Source organism: Oncorhynchus mykiss, chromosome 25 (assembly GCF_013265735.2).
Source record: "Oncorhynchus mykiss isolate Arlee chromosome 25, USDA_OmykA_1.1, whole genome shotgun sequence".
In the NCBI taxonomy this organism is placed as follows: Eukaryota; Metazoa; Chordata; class Actinopteri; order Salmoniformes; family Salmonidae; genus Oncorhynchus; species Oncorhynchus mykiss.
In genome coordinates this window covers 42,345,777-42,361,217 of record NC_048589.1, presented here as the reverse complement: position 1 = coordinate 42,361,217, position 15,441 = coordinate 42,345,777, and the positions used below count along the sequence as shown (strand labels likewise).

The window sequence follows — 15,441 nt, the reverse complement described above, 5'->3', positions numbered from 1 at the left end:
TTCAAACTTTTTTAACAAATCAAAAACTGATAAATTGGGCGTGCAAAATTATTCAGCCCCCTTAAGTTGATACTTTGTAGCGCCACCTTTTGCTGCGATTACAGCTGTAAGTCGCTTGGGGTATGTCTCTATCAGTTTTGCACATCGAGAGACTGAAATTTTTTCCCATTCCTCCTTGCAAAACTGCTCGAGCTCAGTGAGGTTGGATGGAGAGCATTTGTGAACAGTAGTTTTCAGTTCTTTCCACAGATTCTCGATTGGATTCAGGTCTGGACTTTGACTTGGCCATTCTAACACCTGGATGTGTTTATTTTTGAACCATTCCATTGTAGATTTTGCTTTATGTTTTGGATCATTGTCTTGTTGGAAGACAAATCTCCGTCCCAGTCTCAGGTCTTTTGCAGACTCCATCAGGTTTTCTTCCAGAATGGTCCTGTATTTGGCTCCATCCATCTTCCCATCCATTTTAACCATCTTCCCTGTCAATTCTGAAGAAAAGCAGGCCCAAACCATGATGCTGCCACCACCATGTTTGACAGTGGGGAGGGTGTGTTCAGCTGTGTTGCTTTTACGCCAAACATAACGTTTTGCATTGTTGCCAAAAAGTTAAATTTTGGTTTCATCTGACCAGAGCACCTTCTTCCACATGTTTGGTGTGTCTCCCAGGTGGCTTGTGGCAAACTTTAAACGACACTTTTTTATGGATATCTTTAAGAAATTGCTTTCTTCTTGCCACTCTTCCATAAAGGCCAGATTTGTGCAATATACGACTGATTGTTGTCCTATGGACAGAGTCTCCCACCTCAGCTGTAGACCTCTGCAGTTCATCCAGAGTGATCATGGGCCTCTTGGCTGCATCTCTGATCAGTCTTCTCCTTGTATGAGCTGAAAGGGAGGGACGGCCAGGTCTTGGTAGATTTGCAATGGTCTGATACGCCTTCCATTTCAATATTATCGCTTGCACAGTGCTCCTTGGGATGTTTAAAGCTTGGGAAATCTTTTTGTATCCAAATCCGGCTTTAAACTTCTTCACAACAGCATCTCGGACCTGCCTGGTGTGTTCCTTGTTCTTCATGATGCTCTCTGCGCTTTTAACGGACCTCTGAGACTATCACAGTGCAGGTGCATTTATACGGAGACTTGATTACACACAGGTGGATTGTATTTATCATCATTAGTCATTTAGGTCAACATTGGATCATTCAGAGATCCTCACTGAACTTATGGAGAGAGTTTGCTGCACTGAAAGTAAAGGGGCTGAATAATTTTGCACGCCCAATTTTTCAGTTTTTGATTTGTTAAAAAAGTTTGAAATATCCAATAAATGTTGTTCCACTTCATGATTGTGTCCCACCTGTTGTTGATTCTTCACAAAAAAATACAGTTTTATATCTTTATGTTTGAAGCCTGAAATGTGGCAAAAGGTCGCAAAGTTCAAGGGGGCCGAATACTTTCGCAAGGCACTGTAAAATTGAGCTGCCTACTGTAACCCCAATCCCATTTTACTCTGCCCAAGGTACCACCAAAGTACCCACTCTTATGCCATTTACCAGTAGGCCTATTGCCTCATGAGTCTTCACAAGTACCCCTGTGGACAGGCCAAGTACCCCTGTGGACAGGCCAAGTACCCGTATGGATTGTACCCATGTGGACAGGCCAAGTACCCCTGTGGATTGTACCCATGTGGATATAATGTGTTATAACATGTTGTAAGCATGAATAAGCCTTTATAATGTCTACATCCTGGTACCTTCCACAGAGATGTCCTGGATGGCGAAGCGAAGGATTATGGTCCAGATCATTCCCAGGGTCATTTTAGCATTGCCGTCGACGATCTCTGCGGGAGAGGAGAGGAGAGGTTAGCCTGAGGTCACACTGACAGTGCTAGTTATAGTTTCACTGTGATGTATATCAGGTTTATGATTTCATTGCTGGTGAAATAACATTGATCTGACTTCACATGTATTACAGAACTCCTACATGCACTACAGAACTCCTACATGCACTACAGAACTCCTACATGCACTACAGTACTCCTACATGCACTACAGTACTCCTACATGCACTACAGTACTCCTACATGCACTACAGTACTCCTACATGCACTACAGTACTCCTACATGCACTACAGTACTCCTGCATGCACTACAGAACTCCTACATGCACTACAGTACTCCTACATGCACTACAGTACTCCTACATGCACTACAGTACTCCTGCATGCACTACAGAACTCCTACATGCACTACAGTACTCCTACATGCACTACAGAACTCCTACATGCACTACAGTACTCCTACATGCACTACAGTACTCCTACATGCACTACAGTACTCCTACATGCACTACAGTACTCCTGCATGCACTACAGAACTCCTACATGCACTACAGTACTCCTACATGCACTACAGTACTCCTACATGCACTACAGTACTCCTGCATGCACTACAGAACTCCTACATGCACTACAGTACTCCTACATGCACTACAGAACTCCTACATGCACTACAGTACTCCTACATGCACTACAGTACTCCTACATGCACTACAGAACTCCTACATGCACTACATAACTCCTACATGCACTACAGAACTCCTACATGCACTACAGTACTCCTACATGCACTACAGAACTCCTACATGCACTACAGAACTCCTACATGCACTACAGAACTCCTACATGCACTACAGTACTCCTACATGCACTACAGTACTCCTACATGCACTACAGTACTCCTGCATGCACTACAGTACTCCTGCATGCACTACAGAACTCCTGCATGCACTACAGAACTCCTGCATGCACTACAGAACTCCTGCATGCACTACAGAACTCCTACATGCACTACAGTACTCCTACATGCACTACAGAACTCCTACATGCACTACAGAACTCCTACATGCACTACATAACTCCTACATGCACTACAGAACTCCTACATGCACTACAGAACTCCTACATGCACTACAGTACTCCTACATGCACTACAGAACTCCTACATGCACTACAGAACTCCTACATGCACTACAGTACTCCTACATGCACTACAGTACTCCTACATGCACTACAGAACTCCTACATGCACTACAGTACTCCTACATGCACTACAGTACTCCTACATGCACTACAGTACTCCTACATGCACTACAGTACTCCTACATGCACTACAGTACTCCTACATGCACTACAGAACTCCTACATGCACTACAGAACTCCTACATGCACTACAGTACTCCTACATGCACTACAGTACTCCTACATGCACTACAGTACTCCTACATGCACTACAGTACTCCTGCATGCACTACAGAACTCCTGCATGCACTACAGAACTCCTGCATGCACTACAGAACTACTACATGCACTACAGTACTCCTACATGCACTACAGAACTCCTACATGCACTACAGAACTCCTACATGCACTACAGAACTCCTACATGCACTACATAACTCCTACATGCACTACATAACTCCTACATGCACTACAGAACTCCTACATGCACTACAGAACTCCTACATGCACTACAGAACTCCTACATGCACTACAGAACTCCTACATGCACTACAGAACTCCTACATGCACTACAGAACTCCTACATGCACTACAGAACTCCTACATGCACTACAGAACTCCTACATGCACTACAGAACTCCTACATGCACTACAGAACTCCTACATGCACTACAGAACTCCTACATGCACTACAGAACTCCTACATGCACTACAGAACTCCTACATGCACTACAGAACTCCTACATGCACTACAGAACTCCTACATGCACTACAGAACTCCTACATGCACTACAGAACTCCTACATGCACTACAGAACTCCTACATGCACTACAGAACTCCTACATGCACTACAGAACTCCTACATGCACTACAGAACTCCTACATGCACTACAGAACTCCTACATGCACTACAGAACTCCTACATGCACTACAGAACTCCTACATGCACTACAGAACTCCTACATGCACTACAGAACTCCTACATGCACTACAGAACTCCTACATGCACTACAGAACTCCTACATGCACTACAGAACTCCTACATGCACTACAGTACTCCTACATGCACTACAGTACTCCTACATGCACTACAGTACTCCTACATGCACTACAGTACTCTTACATGCACTACAGTACTCCTACATGCACTACAGTACTCCTACATGCACTACAGTACTCCTACATGCACTACAGTACTCCTACATGCACTACAGAACTCCTACATGCACTACAGTACTCCTACATGCACTACAGTACTCTTACATGCACTACAGTACTCTTACATGCACTACAGTACTCTTACATGCACTACAGTACTCTTACATGCACTACAGTACTCTTACATGCACTACAGTACTCTTACATGCACTACAGTACTCTTACATGCACTACAGTACTCTTACATGCACTACAGTACTCTTACATGCACTACAGTACTCTTACATGCACTACAGTACTCTTACATGCACTACAGTACTCTTACATGCACTACAGTACTCCTACATGCACTACAGTACTCCTACATGCACTACAGTACTCCTACATGCACTACAGTACTCCTACATGCACTACAGAAGTCCTACATGCACTACAGAAGTCCTACATGCACTACAGTAGTCCTACATGCACTACAGAACTCCTACATGCACTACAGTACTCATACATGCACTACAGTACTCTTACATGCACTACAGTACTCCTACATGCACTACAGTACTCCTACATGCACTACAGTACTCCTACATGCACTACAGTACTCCTACATGCACTACAGTACTCCTACATGCACTACAGTACTCCTACATGCACTACAGAAGTCCTACATGCACTACAGAAGTCCTACATGCACTACAGTAGTCCTACATGCACTACAGAACTCCTACATGCACTACAGTACTCATACATGCACTACAGTACTCCTACATGCACTACAGAACTCCTACATGCACTACAGAACTCCTACATGCACTACAGAACTCCTACATGCACTACAGAACTCCTACATGCACTACAGTACTCCTACATGCACTACAGTACTCCTACATGCACTACAGAAGTCCTACATGCACTACAGTACTCCTACATGCACTACAGAACTCCTACATGCACTACAGAAGTCCTACATGCACTACAGTACTCCTACATGCCTACGTAGCTGCTGTGCCGAGTGCCCACTACTGGTTCTAACTACTCCGTCCTGGTTCTAACTACTGCATTTGATGCCTCTGTCAGCATAATAAACGTGATTTAATGTTATTTCTCTTCAGGAGGGCTGCGTGCAGAAAATAGACCTTACAGTGAAATGCTGAATACAACAGGTGTAGTAGACCTTACCGTGAAATGCTGAATACAACAGGTGTAGTAGACCTTACAGTGAAATGCTGAATACAACAGGTGTAGTAGACCTTACAGTGAAATGCTGAATACAACAGGTGTAGTAGACCTTACAGTGAAATGCTGAATACAACAGGTGTAGTAGACCTTACAGTGAAATGCTGAATACAACAGGTGTAGTAGACCTCACAGTGAAATGCTGAATACAACAGGTGTAGTAGACCTTACAGTGAAATGCTGAATTCAACAGGTGTAGTAGACCTTACAGTGAAATGCTGAATACAACAGGTGTAGTAGACCTTACAGTGAAATGCTGAATTCAACAGGTGTAGTAGACCTTACCGTGAAATGCTGAATACAACAGGTGTAGTAGACCTTACAGTGAAATGCTGAATACAACAGGTGTAGTAGACCTTACAGTGAAATGCTGAATACAACAGGTGTAGTAGACCTTACAGTGAAATGCTGAATACAACAGGTGTAGTAGACCTCACAGTGAAGTGCTGAATACAACAGGTGTAGTAGACCTCACAGTGAAATGCTGAATACAACAGGTGTACTAGACCTTACAGTGAAATGCTGAATACAACAAGTGTAGTAGACCTCACAGTGAAATGCTGAATACAACAGGTGTAGTAGACCTGCCTCTCCCCTTCTCCCTGTAGGTCACCCTGCCCCTCCTCTTCTCCCTGTAGGTCACCCTGCCTCTCCCCTTCTCCCTGTAGGTCACCCTGCCTCTCCCCTTCTCCCTGTAGGTCACCCTGCCTCTCCCCTTCTCCCTGTAGGTCACCCTGCCTCTCCCCATAGGTCACCCTGCCTCTCCCCATCTCCCTGTAGGTCACCCTGCCTCTCCCCATCTCCCTGTAGGTCACCCTGCCTCTACCATTCTCCCTGTAGGTCACCCTGCCCCTCCTCTTCTCCCTGTAGGTCACCCTGCCTTTCCTCTTCTCCCTGTAGGTCACCCTGCCTCTCCTCTCCTCCCAAACGAAACACTACCTCTCCTCTCCTCTCAAACTAATCACTGCATCTCCTCTCCTCCCAAACTAATCACTGCCTCTCCTCTCCTCCCAAACTAATCACTGCCTCTCCTCTCCTCCCAAACTAATCACTACCTCTCCTCTCCTCCCAAACTAATCACTGCATCTCCTCTCCTCCCAAACTAATCACTGCCTCTCCTCTCCTCCCAAACTAATCACTGCCTCTCCTCTCCTCCCAAACTAATCACTGCCTCTCCTCTCCTCCCAAACTAATCACTGCCTCTCCTCTCCTCCCAAACTAATCACTGCCTCTCCTCTCCTCCCAAACTAATCACTGCCTCTCCTCTCCTCCCAAACTAATCACTCCTCCCAAACTAATCACTGCATCTCCTCTCCTCCCAAACTAATCATGTGTTTCTACCTCTAATCTAGGGCACGTGGTGCGTTAGTTACCCACTGAACTGGAATCAGTTCACTTCCAACAGGCTCACCACATGTCACATCATATAAAACACTGACACGATATAACATCAGGTCAGGGGCTTCAAGTTTAATGGTACATAAGAACACAATACTTCAAGAAAATTGTTAAAGAAAACAGACTGTCAATATGGTGAGATTAGGGATCTACTGAACAAACATCCAGCTGGGGGAGGGAACCACAAATCCTGTTCATTCCATTTAAAGATCTGGCATTGTCCTGTCACTAATCCCAACCTCCCACCCCTGTCCTGTCACTAATCCCAACCTCCCACCCCGTCATGTCATTAATCCCAACCTCCCACCCCGTCATGTCATTAATCCCAACCTCCCACCCCGTCCTGTCACTAGCCCTCAGTCACCCGTCACTAGCCCTCAGTCACCCGTCACTAGCCCTCAGTCACCCGTCACTAGCCCTCAGTCACCCGTCACTAGCCCTCAGTCACCCGTCACTAGCCCTCAGTCACCCGTCACTAGCCCTCACCCACCCGTCACTAGCCCTCACTCAACCGTCACTAGCCCTCACCCAACCGTCACTAGCCCTCACCCACCCGTCACTAGCCCTCACCCACCCGTCACTAGCCCTCACCCACCCGTCACTAGCCCTCACCCACCCGTCACTAGCCCTCACCCACCCGTCACTAGCCCTCACCCACCCGTCACTAGCCCTCAGTCACCCGTCACTAGCCCTCAGTCACCCGTCACTAGCCCTCAGTCACCCGTCACTAGCCCTCACCCACCCGTCACTAGCCCTCAGTCACCCGTCACTAGCCCTCAGTCACCCGTCACTAGCCCTCACCCACCCGTCACTAGCCCTCACCCAACCGTCACTAGCCCTCACCCAACCGTCACTAGCCCTCACCCACCCGTCACTAGCCCTCACCCACCCGTCACTAGCCCTCACCCACCCATCACTAGCCCTCACCCACCCGTCACTAGCCCTCACCCACCCGTCACTAGCCCTCACCCACCCGTCACTAGCCCTCACCCACCCGTCACTAGCCCTCAGTCACCCGTCACTAGCCCTAGCCCTCAGTCACCCGTCACTAGCCCTCACCCACCCGTCACTAGCCCTCACCCACCCGTCACTAGCCCTCAGTCACCCGTCACTAGCCCTAGCCCTCAGTCACCCGTCACTAGCCCTCAGTCACCCGTCACCAACCTATAACCACCAGCCCTCACCCACCCGTCACTAGCCCTCAGTCACCTGTCACTAGCCCTCACCCACCCGTCACTAGCCCTCAGTCACCTGTCATTAGCCCCCACCCTCCCCGTCACCAGCCCCCACCCCCACCCTCCCTGTCACCAGCCCCCACCCACCCGTCCTCCACCATGCCCCCTGTCCTGTCATATGACCCTCTGCCACCCTCACTCCATGAGCTACCTGTTAGGCTGTTACTGTCTGCTAGCTATTTAGCCTGCTATTCTAGCTGAGATAACTAGGTCCACTTCTCCCTCCTACTGAACTCCCGCCCCCTCCCCATCCCGCCCACAAGTCCCTGGGCAGCAACGAAGCGCATCCAAGAGGGGATTCCAATCGGCTAATCTGTCTGGAATGCAAGTCTGGTTTAGGCCCTTTTATTCTGGCCTCAGTGTGGATTAACCCCAGGAGAGGAAGAGAAGAAGAGATAGGGGGAAGAGAAGGAGGCACACACACAGGGAGCGAGAGAGAGAGAAAAGAGAGAAGGAGAGAGAGAGAGAAGGTGAGAGAGTAGGAGATAGAGAGTAGGGGAAAGAGTAGGAGAGAGAGAGAGAAGGAGAGAGAGCGAGAGAGTAGGGGAGAGAGAGAGAGAGTAGGGGAGAGAGAGAGAGTAGGAGAGAGAGAGAGAGTAGGAGAGAGAGAGAGAGTAGGAGAGAGAGAGAGTAGGGGAGAGAGAGAGTAGGGGAGAGAGAGAGAGAAAGGGGAAGAGTAGAGAGAGAGAAGGAGAAATGGGAAGAGTAGAGAGAGGAGAGAGGCACTGTCACAGAGAGAATGAACAGTGAAGAAAGTGAGAGAGGATACAATCTACACCAGCACATAGAGAACTCCTTATAAGGCTTACTGGGATACAGGAAGAAGGAGGAGAGGAAGAGAGAGCTCCTTATACGGCTTAATGGGATACAGGAAGGAGGAGAGGAAGAGAGAGACAGAAGGATAGGAAAGAGGCGCAGACATGGGGAGCGAGAGAGACAAGCTTACAGTTATGAATATAACTAATGTTCCCTGAAGGAGGGATAACACTGAGTCAATTACCAATCAAATATATACATATAACCTTTATTTAACGAGGCAAGTCAGTTAAGAACAAATTCTTATTTACAATGACGGCCTACACTGTGCGCCAGCCCTTTGGGACTCCCAATCACGGCCAGTTGTGATACAGCCTGGATTCGAACCAGGGTGTCCGTGGAGATGCAGTGCCTAAGACCGCTGCGCCACTCCGGAGCCCAAAGTATATTCACCTGAAGAACACGCCCAAAGGGCCAATGAATGCAGAGATCGCCCTCGGAAGACCACATTAATTTCCCTCAATTCAGTACCGAGTCCAAACCCACTGACGACCCGGGGCCAAAATATGTAATACCTCGTTCCCTCCTTCAGGGAACTGTAGATAATATTCATAATTTAAAAAAATTAAATAATAAATAAATATAATGTATATAAATAAAATAAGAGTCACTTTAATAACTCTACCTACATGCACATATTACCTCAATTACCTCGACTAACCTGTGCCACCACACATGGACTCTGTACCGTAATACCCTGTATATAGCCTCCACATTGACTCTGTACTGGTGCCCCCTGTATATAGCCTCCACATTGACTCTGTACCGTAATACCCTGTATATAGCCTCCACATTGACTCTGTACTGGTACCCCCTGTATATAGCCTCCACATTGACTCTGTACCGGTACCCCCTGTATATAGCCTCGCTATTGTTATAGGGTACCAAACTAGCCGGAACACAGGCTCCACTGGCTCCAAGCAAGCTCAGAGGTTACCAAACTAGCCGGAACACAGGCTCCACTGGCTCCAAGCCAGCTCAGAGGGTACCAAACTAGCCGGAACACAGGCTCCACTGGCTCCAAGCCAGCTCAGAGGTTACCAAACTAGCCGGAACACAGGCTCCACTGGCTCCAAGCCAGCTCAGAGGGTACCAAACTAGCCGGAACACAGGCTCCAAGCCAGCTCAGAGGGTACCAAACTAGCCGGAACACAGGCTCCAAGCCAGCTCAGAGGGTACCAAACTAGCCGGAACACAGGCTCCAAGCCAGCTCAGAGGGTACCAAACTAGCCGGAACACAGGCTCCAAGCCAGCTCAGAGGGTACCAAACTAGCCGGAACACAGGCTCCAAGCCAGCTCAGAGGGTACCAAACTAGCCGGAACACAGGCTCCACTGGCTCCAAGCCAGCTCAGAGGGTACCAAACTAGCCGGAACACAGGCTCCACTGGCTCCAAGCCAGCTCAGAGGGTACCAAACTAGCAGAAACACAGGCCCCACTGGCTCAAAGCCAGCTCAGAGGGTACCAAACTAGCAGGAACACAGGCTCCACTGGCTCCAAGCCAGCTCAGAGGGTACCAAACTAGCCGGAACACAGGCTCCACTGGCTCCAAGCCAGCTCAGAGGGTACCAAACTAGCCGGAACACAGGCTCCACTGGCTCCAAGCCAGCTCAGAGGGTATCAAACTAGCCGGAACACAGGCTCCACTGGCTCCAAGCCAGCTCAGAGGGTATCAAACTAGCCGGAACACAGGCTCCACAGGCTCCAAGCCAGCTCAGAGGGTACCAAACTAGCCGGAACACAGGCTCCACAGGCTCCAAGTGGTTACAGAAGCCTGCCTCGTTCTAACGGACCTTTATCCAGCTCCTGTGAACAGTATAACGTTGTTGACATTTCTCCGTTCTCTCTCTCTAATGGACCTTTATCCAGCTCCTGTGAACAGTATAACGTTGTTGACATTCCTCCGTTCTCTCTCTCTAATGGACCTTTATCCAGCTCCTGTGAACAGTATAACGTTGTTGACATTCCTCCGTTCTCTCTCTCTAATGGACCTTTATCCAGCTCCTGTGAACAGTATAACGTTCTCTCTCTCTAATGGACCTTTATCCAGCTCCTGTGAACAGTATAATGTTGTTGACATTCCTCCGTTCTCTCTCTCTAATGGACCTTTATCCAGCTCCTGTGAACAGTATAATGTTCTCTCTTTCTAATGGACCTTTATCCAGCTCCTGTGAACAGTATAATGTTCTCTCTTTCTAACGGACCTTTATCCAGTTCCTGTGAACAGTATAATGTTCTCAATCTCTCTAATGGACCTTTATCCAGTTCCTGTGAACAGTATAACGTTCACTCTTTCTGGTGGACCTTTATCCAGCTCCTGCGAACAGTATGACGTTCTCTCTCTCTCTAATGGACCTTTATCCAGTTCCTGTGAACAGTGTGGATGTGAGTAAACCCCTCCATAGTGTGTTGTCTTGCCTGTATTATACTGTACACACACAGGGACCAATGATGGTGCCTGGAACTGTATTTAAACCAATTAAAATCAACATGCCGTTTCCTGTTTAGTGGAATTTATAATACAATTTATATTCGAGCCCTGAATGCTGATTGGCTGACAGCCGTGGTATATCAGCCCGTATACGCTATACGGTCTGATATATAAAACATTTAGTTTTACTACTAATTTACATTGGTGACCAGTTTATAATAGCGATGAGGAAGGGTTGTGATACATTACAATATACCACGGCTAAGGGCTGTGTTCAGGCACTCCGCGTTGCGTCGTGCGTAATAATAACAACAGCCCTTAGCCGTGGTATATTGGCCATATACCACACCCCCTCGGGCCTTATTGCTTAATTATGCACGTGTCTTTAAAAGGCCTTATCAATAGCCTAGTGAATGTAATCTTGCTAATTGACTACGCTTGGCATGCCCATATCCAGACTGTAATTTACAGTAGGCCTAGCCCCTATATCAGTGAGAACGCTATCGCCCATATCCAGACTGTAATTTACAGTAGGCCTAGCCCCTATATCAGTGAGAACGCTATCGCCCATATCCAGACTGTAATTTACAGTAGGCCTAGCCCCTATATCAGTGAGAACGCTATAGCCCATGTCCAGACTGTAATTTACAGTAGGCCTAGCCCCTATATCAGTGACAACGCTATAGCCCATATCCAGACTGTAATTTACAGTAGGCCTAGCCCCTATATCAGTGAGAACGCTATAGCCCATATCCAGACTGTAATTTACAGTAGGCCTAGCCCCTATATCAGTGAGAACGCTATAGCCCATGTCCAGACTGTAATTTACAGTAGGTCTAGCCCCTATATCAGTGAGAACGCTATAGCCCATATCCAGACTGTAATTTACAGTAGGCCTAGCCCCTATATCAGTGAGAACGCTATAGCCCATATCCAGACTAATTTACAGTAGGCCTAGCCCCTATATCAGTGACAACGCTATAGCCCATATCCAGACTGTAATTTACAGTAGGCCTAGCCCCTATATCAGTGAGAACGCTATAGCCCATATCCAGACTAATTTACAGTAGGCCTAGCCCCTATATCAGTGAGAACGCTATAGCCCATGTCCAGACTGTAATTTACAGTAGGCCTAGCCCCATATCAGTGAGAACGCTATAGGCCATATCCAGACTGTAATTTACAGTAGGCCTAGCCCCTATATCAGTGAGAACGCTATAGCCCATATCCAGACTGTAATTTACAGTAGGCCTAGCCCCTATATCAGTGAGAACGCTATAGCCCATATCCAGACTGTTATTTACAGTAGGCCTAGCCCCTATATCAGTGAGAACGCTATAGCCCATGTCCAGACTGTAATTTACAGTAGGTCTAGCCCCTATATCAGTGAGAACGCTATAGCCCATATCCAGACTGTAATTTACAGTAGGCCTAGCCCCTATATCAGTGAGAACGCTATAGCCCATGTCCAGACTGTAATTTACAGTAAGCCTAGCCCCTATATCAGTGAGAACGCTATAGCCCATGTCCAGACTGTAATTTACAGTAGGCCTAGCCCCTATATCAGTGAGAACGCTATAGCCCATATCCAGACTGTAATTTACAGTAGGCCTAGCCCCTATATCAGTGAGAACGCTATAGCCCATGTCCAGACTGTAATTTACAGTAGACCTAGCCCCTATATCAGTGAGAACGCTAGAGCCCATGTCCAGACTGTAATTTACAGTAGGCCTAGCCCCTATATCAGTGAGAACGCTATAGCCCATATCCAGACTGTAATTTACAGTAGGCCTAGCCCCTATATCAGTGAGAACGCTATAGCCCATGTCCAGACTGTAATTTACAGTAGACCTAGCCCCTATATCAGTGAGAACGCTATAGCCCATATCCAGACTGTAATTTACAGTAGGCCTAGCCCCTATATCAGTGAGAACGCTATAGCCCATGTCCAGACTGTAATTTACAGTAGACCTAGCCCCTATATCAGTGAGGGAGCTATAGCCCATGTCCAGACTGTAATTTACAGTAGGCCTAGCCCCTATATCAGTGACAACGCTATAGCCCATATCCAGACTGTAATTTACAGTAGGCCTAGCCCCTATATCAGTGAGAACGCTATAGCCCATGTCCAGACTGTAATTTACAGTAGGCCTAGCCCCTATATCAGTGAGAACGCTATAGCCCATGTCCAGACTGTAATTTACAGTAGGCCTAGCCCCTATATCAGTGAGAACGCTATAGCCCATATCCAGACTGTAATTTACAGTAGGCCTAGCCCCTATATCAGTGAGAACGCTATAGCCCATGTCCAGACTGTAATTTACAGTAGGCCTAGCCCCTATATCAGTGAGAACGCTATAGCCCATGTCCAGACTGTAATTTACAGTAGGCCTAGCCCCTATATCAGTGAGAACGCTATAGCCCATATCCAGACTGTAATTTACAGTAGGCCTAGCCCCTATATCAGTGAGAACGCTATAGCCCATATCCAGACTGTTATTTACAGTAGGCCTAGCCCCTATATCAGTGAGAACGCTATAGCCCATGTCCAGACTGTAATTTACAGTAGGTCTAGCCCCTATATCAGTGAGAACGCTATAGCCCATATCCAGACTGTAATTTACAGTAGGCCTAGCCCCTATATCAGTGAGAACGCTATAGCCCATGTCCAGACTGTAATTTACAGTAAGCCTAGCCCCTATATCAGTGAGAACGCTATAGCCCATATCCAGACTGTAATTTACAGTAGGCCTAGCCCCTATATCAGTGAGAACGCTATAGCCCATGTCCAGACTGTAATTTACAGTAGACCTAGCCCCTATATCAGTGAGAACGCTAGAGCCCATGTCCAGACTGTAATTTACAGTAGGCCTAGCCCCTATATCAGTGAGAACGCTATAGCCCATATCCAGACTGTAATTTACAGTAGGCCTAGCCCCTATATCAGTGAGAACGCTATAGCCCATGTCCAGACTGTAATTTACAGTAGACCTAGCCCCTATATCAGTGAGAACGCTATAGCCCATATCCAGACTGTAATTTACAGTAGGCCTAGCCCCTATATCAGTGAGAACGCTATAGCCCATGTCCAGACTGTAATTTACAGTAGACCTAGCCCCTATATCAGTGAGAAAGCTATAGCCCATGTCCAGACTGTAATTTACAGTAGGCCTAGCCCCTATATCAGTGACAACGCTATAGCCCATATCCAGACTGTAATTTACAGTAGGCCTAGCCCCTATATCAGTGAGAACGCTATAGCCCATGTCCAGACTGTAATTTACAGTAGGCCTAGCCCCTATATCAGTGAGAACGCTATAGCCCATGTCCAGACTGTAATTTACAGTAGGCCTAGCCCCTATATCAGTGAGAACGCTATAGCCCATATCCAGACTGTAATTTACAGTAGGCCTAGCCCCTATATCAGTGAGAACGCTATAGCCCATGTCCAGACTGTAATTTACAGTAGGCCTAGCCCCTATATCAGTGAGAACGCTATAGCCCATGTCCAGACTGTAATTTACAGTAGGCCTAGCCCCTATATCAGTGAGAACGCTATAGCCCATGTCCAGACTGTAATTTACAGTAGACCTAGCCCCTATATCAGTGAGAACGCTATAGCCCATGTTTAACAACGTATTTCTATACTGAAGCAAGGCAATTAGAACAGTGTACTACAGTCGAGTGTACTACAGTCGAGTGTACTACAGTCGAGTGTACTACAGTCTAGTGTGCTACATAGTACTACAGTCGAGTGTACTACAGTCGAGTGTACTACAGTCGAGTGTACTACAGTCTAGTGTGCTACATAGTACTACAGCCTAGTGTACTACAGCCTAGTGTACTACAGCCTAGTGTACTACAGTCGAGTGTACTACAGTCGAGTGTACTACAGTCGAGTGTACTACAGTCGAGTGTACTACAGTCGAGTGTACTACAGTCTAGTGTGCTACATAGTACTACAGTCTAGTGTACTACAGCCTAGTGTACTACAGCCTAGTGTACTACAGCCTAGTGTACTACAGCCTAGTGTACTACAGTCGAGTGTACTACAGTCGAGTGTACTACAGTCGAGTGTACTACAGTCTAGTGTGCTACATAGTACTACAGTCTAGTGTACTACAGCCTAGTGTACTACAGTCTAGTGTACTACA

The 15,441-nt window shown here is 47.1% G+C and overlaps 1 protein-coding gene across 5 annotated transcripts in view; it reads right to left on the bottom strand.

The window, feature by feature from the left end:
• LOC110504277 (alpha-actinin-1) overlaps window positions 1-15,441 on the bottom strand; it is a 133,297-nt gene that overhangs the window by 56,825 nt on the left and 61,031 nt on the right. For all 5 annotated transcript variants that reach the window (XM_036962558.1, XM_036962560.1, XM_036962561.1 and 2 more), the window contains exon 4: window positions 1,751-1,837. In XM_036962558.1, the coding sequence (XP_036818453.1) occupies window positions 1,751-1,837 (87 nt within the window). The remainder of the gene's footprint in view (window positions 1-1,750; window positions 1,838-15,441) is intronic.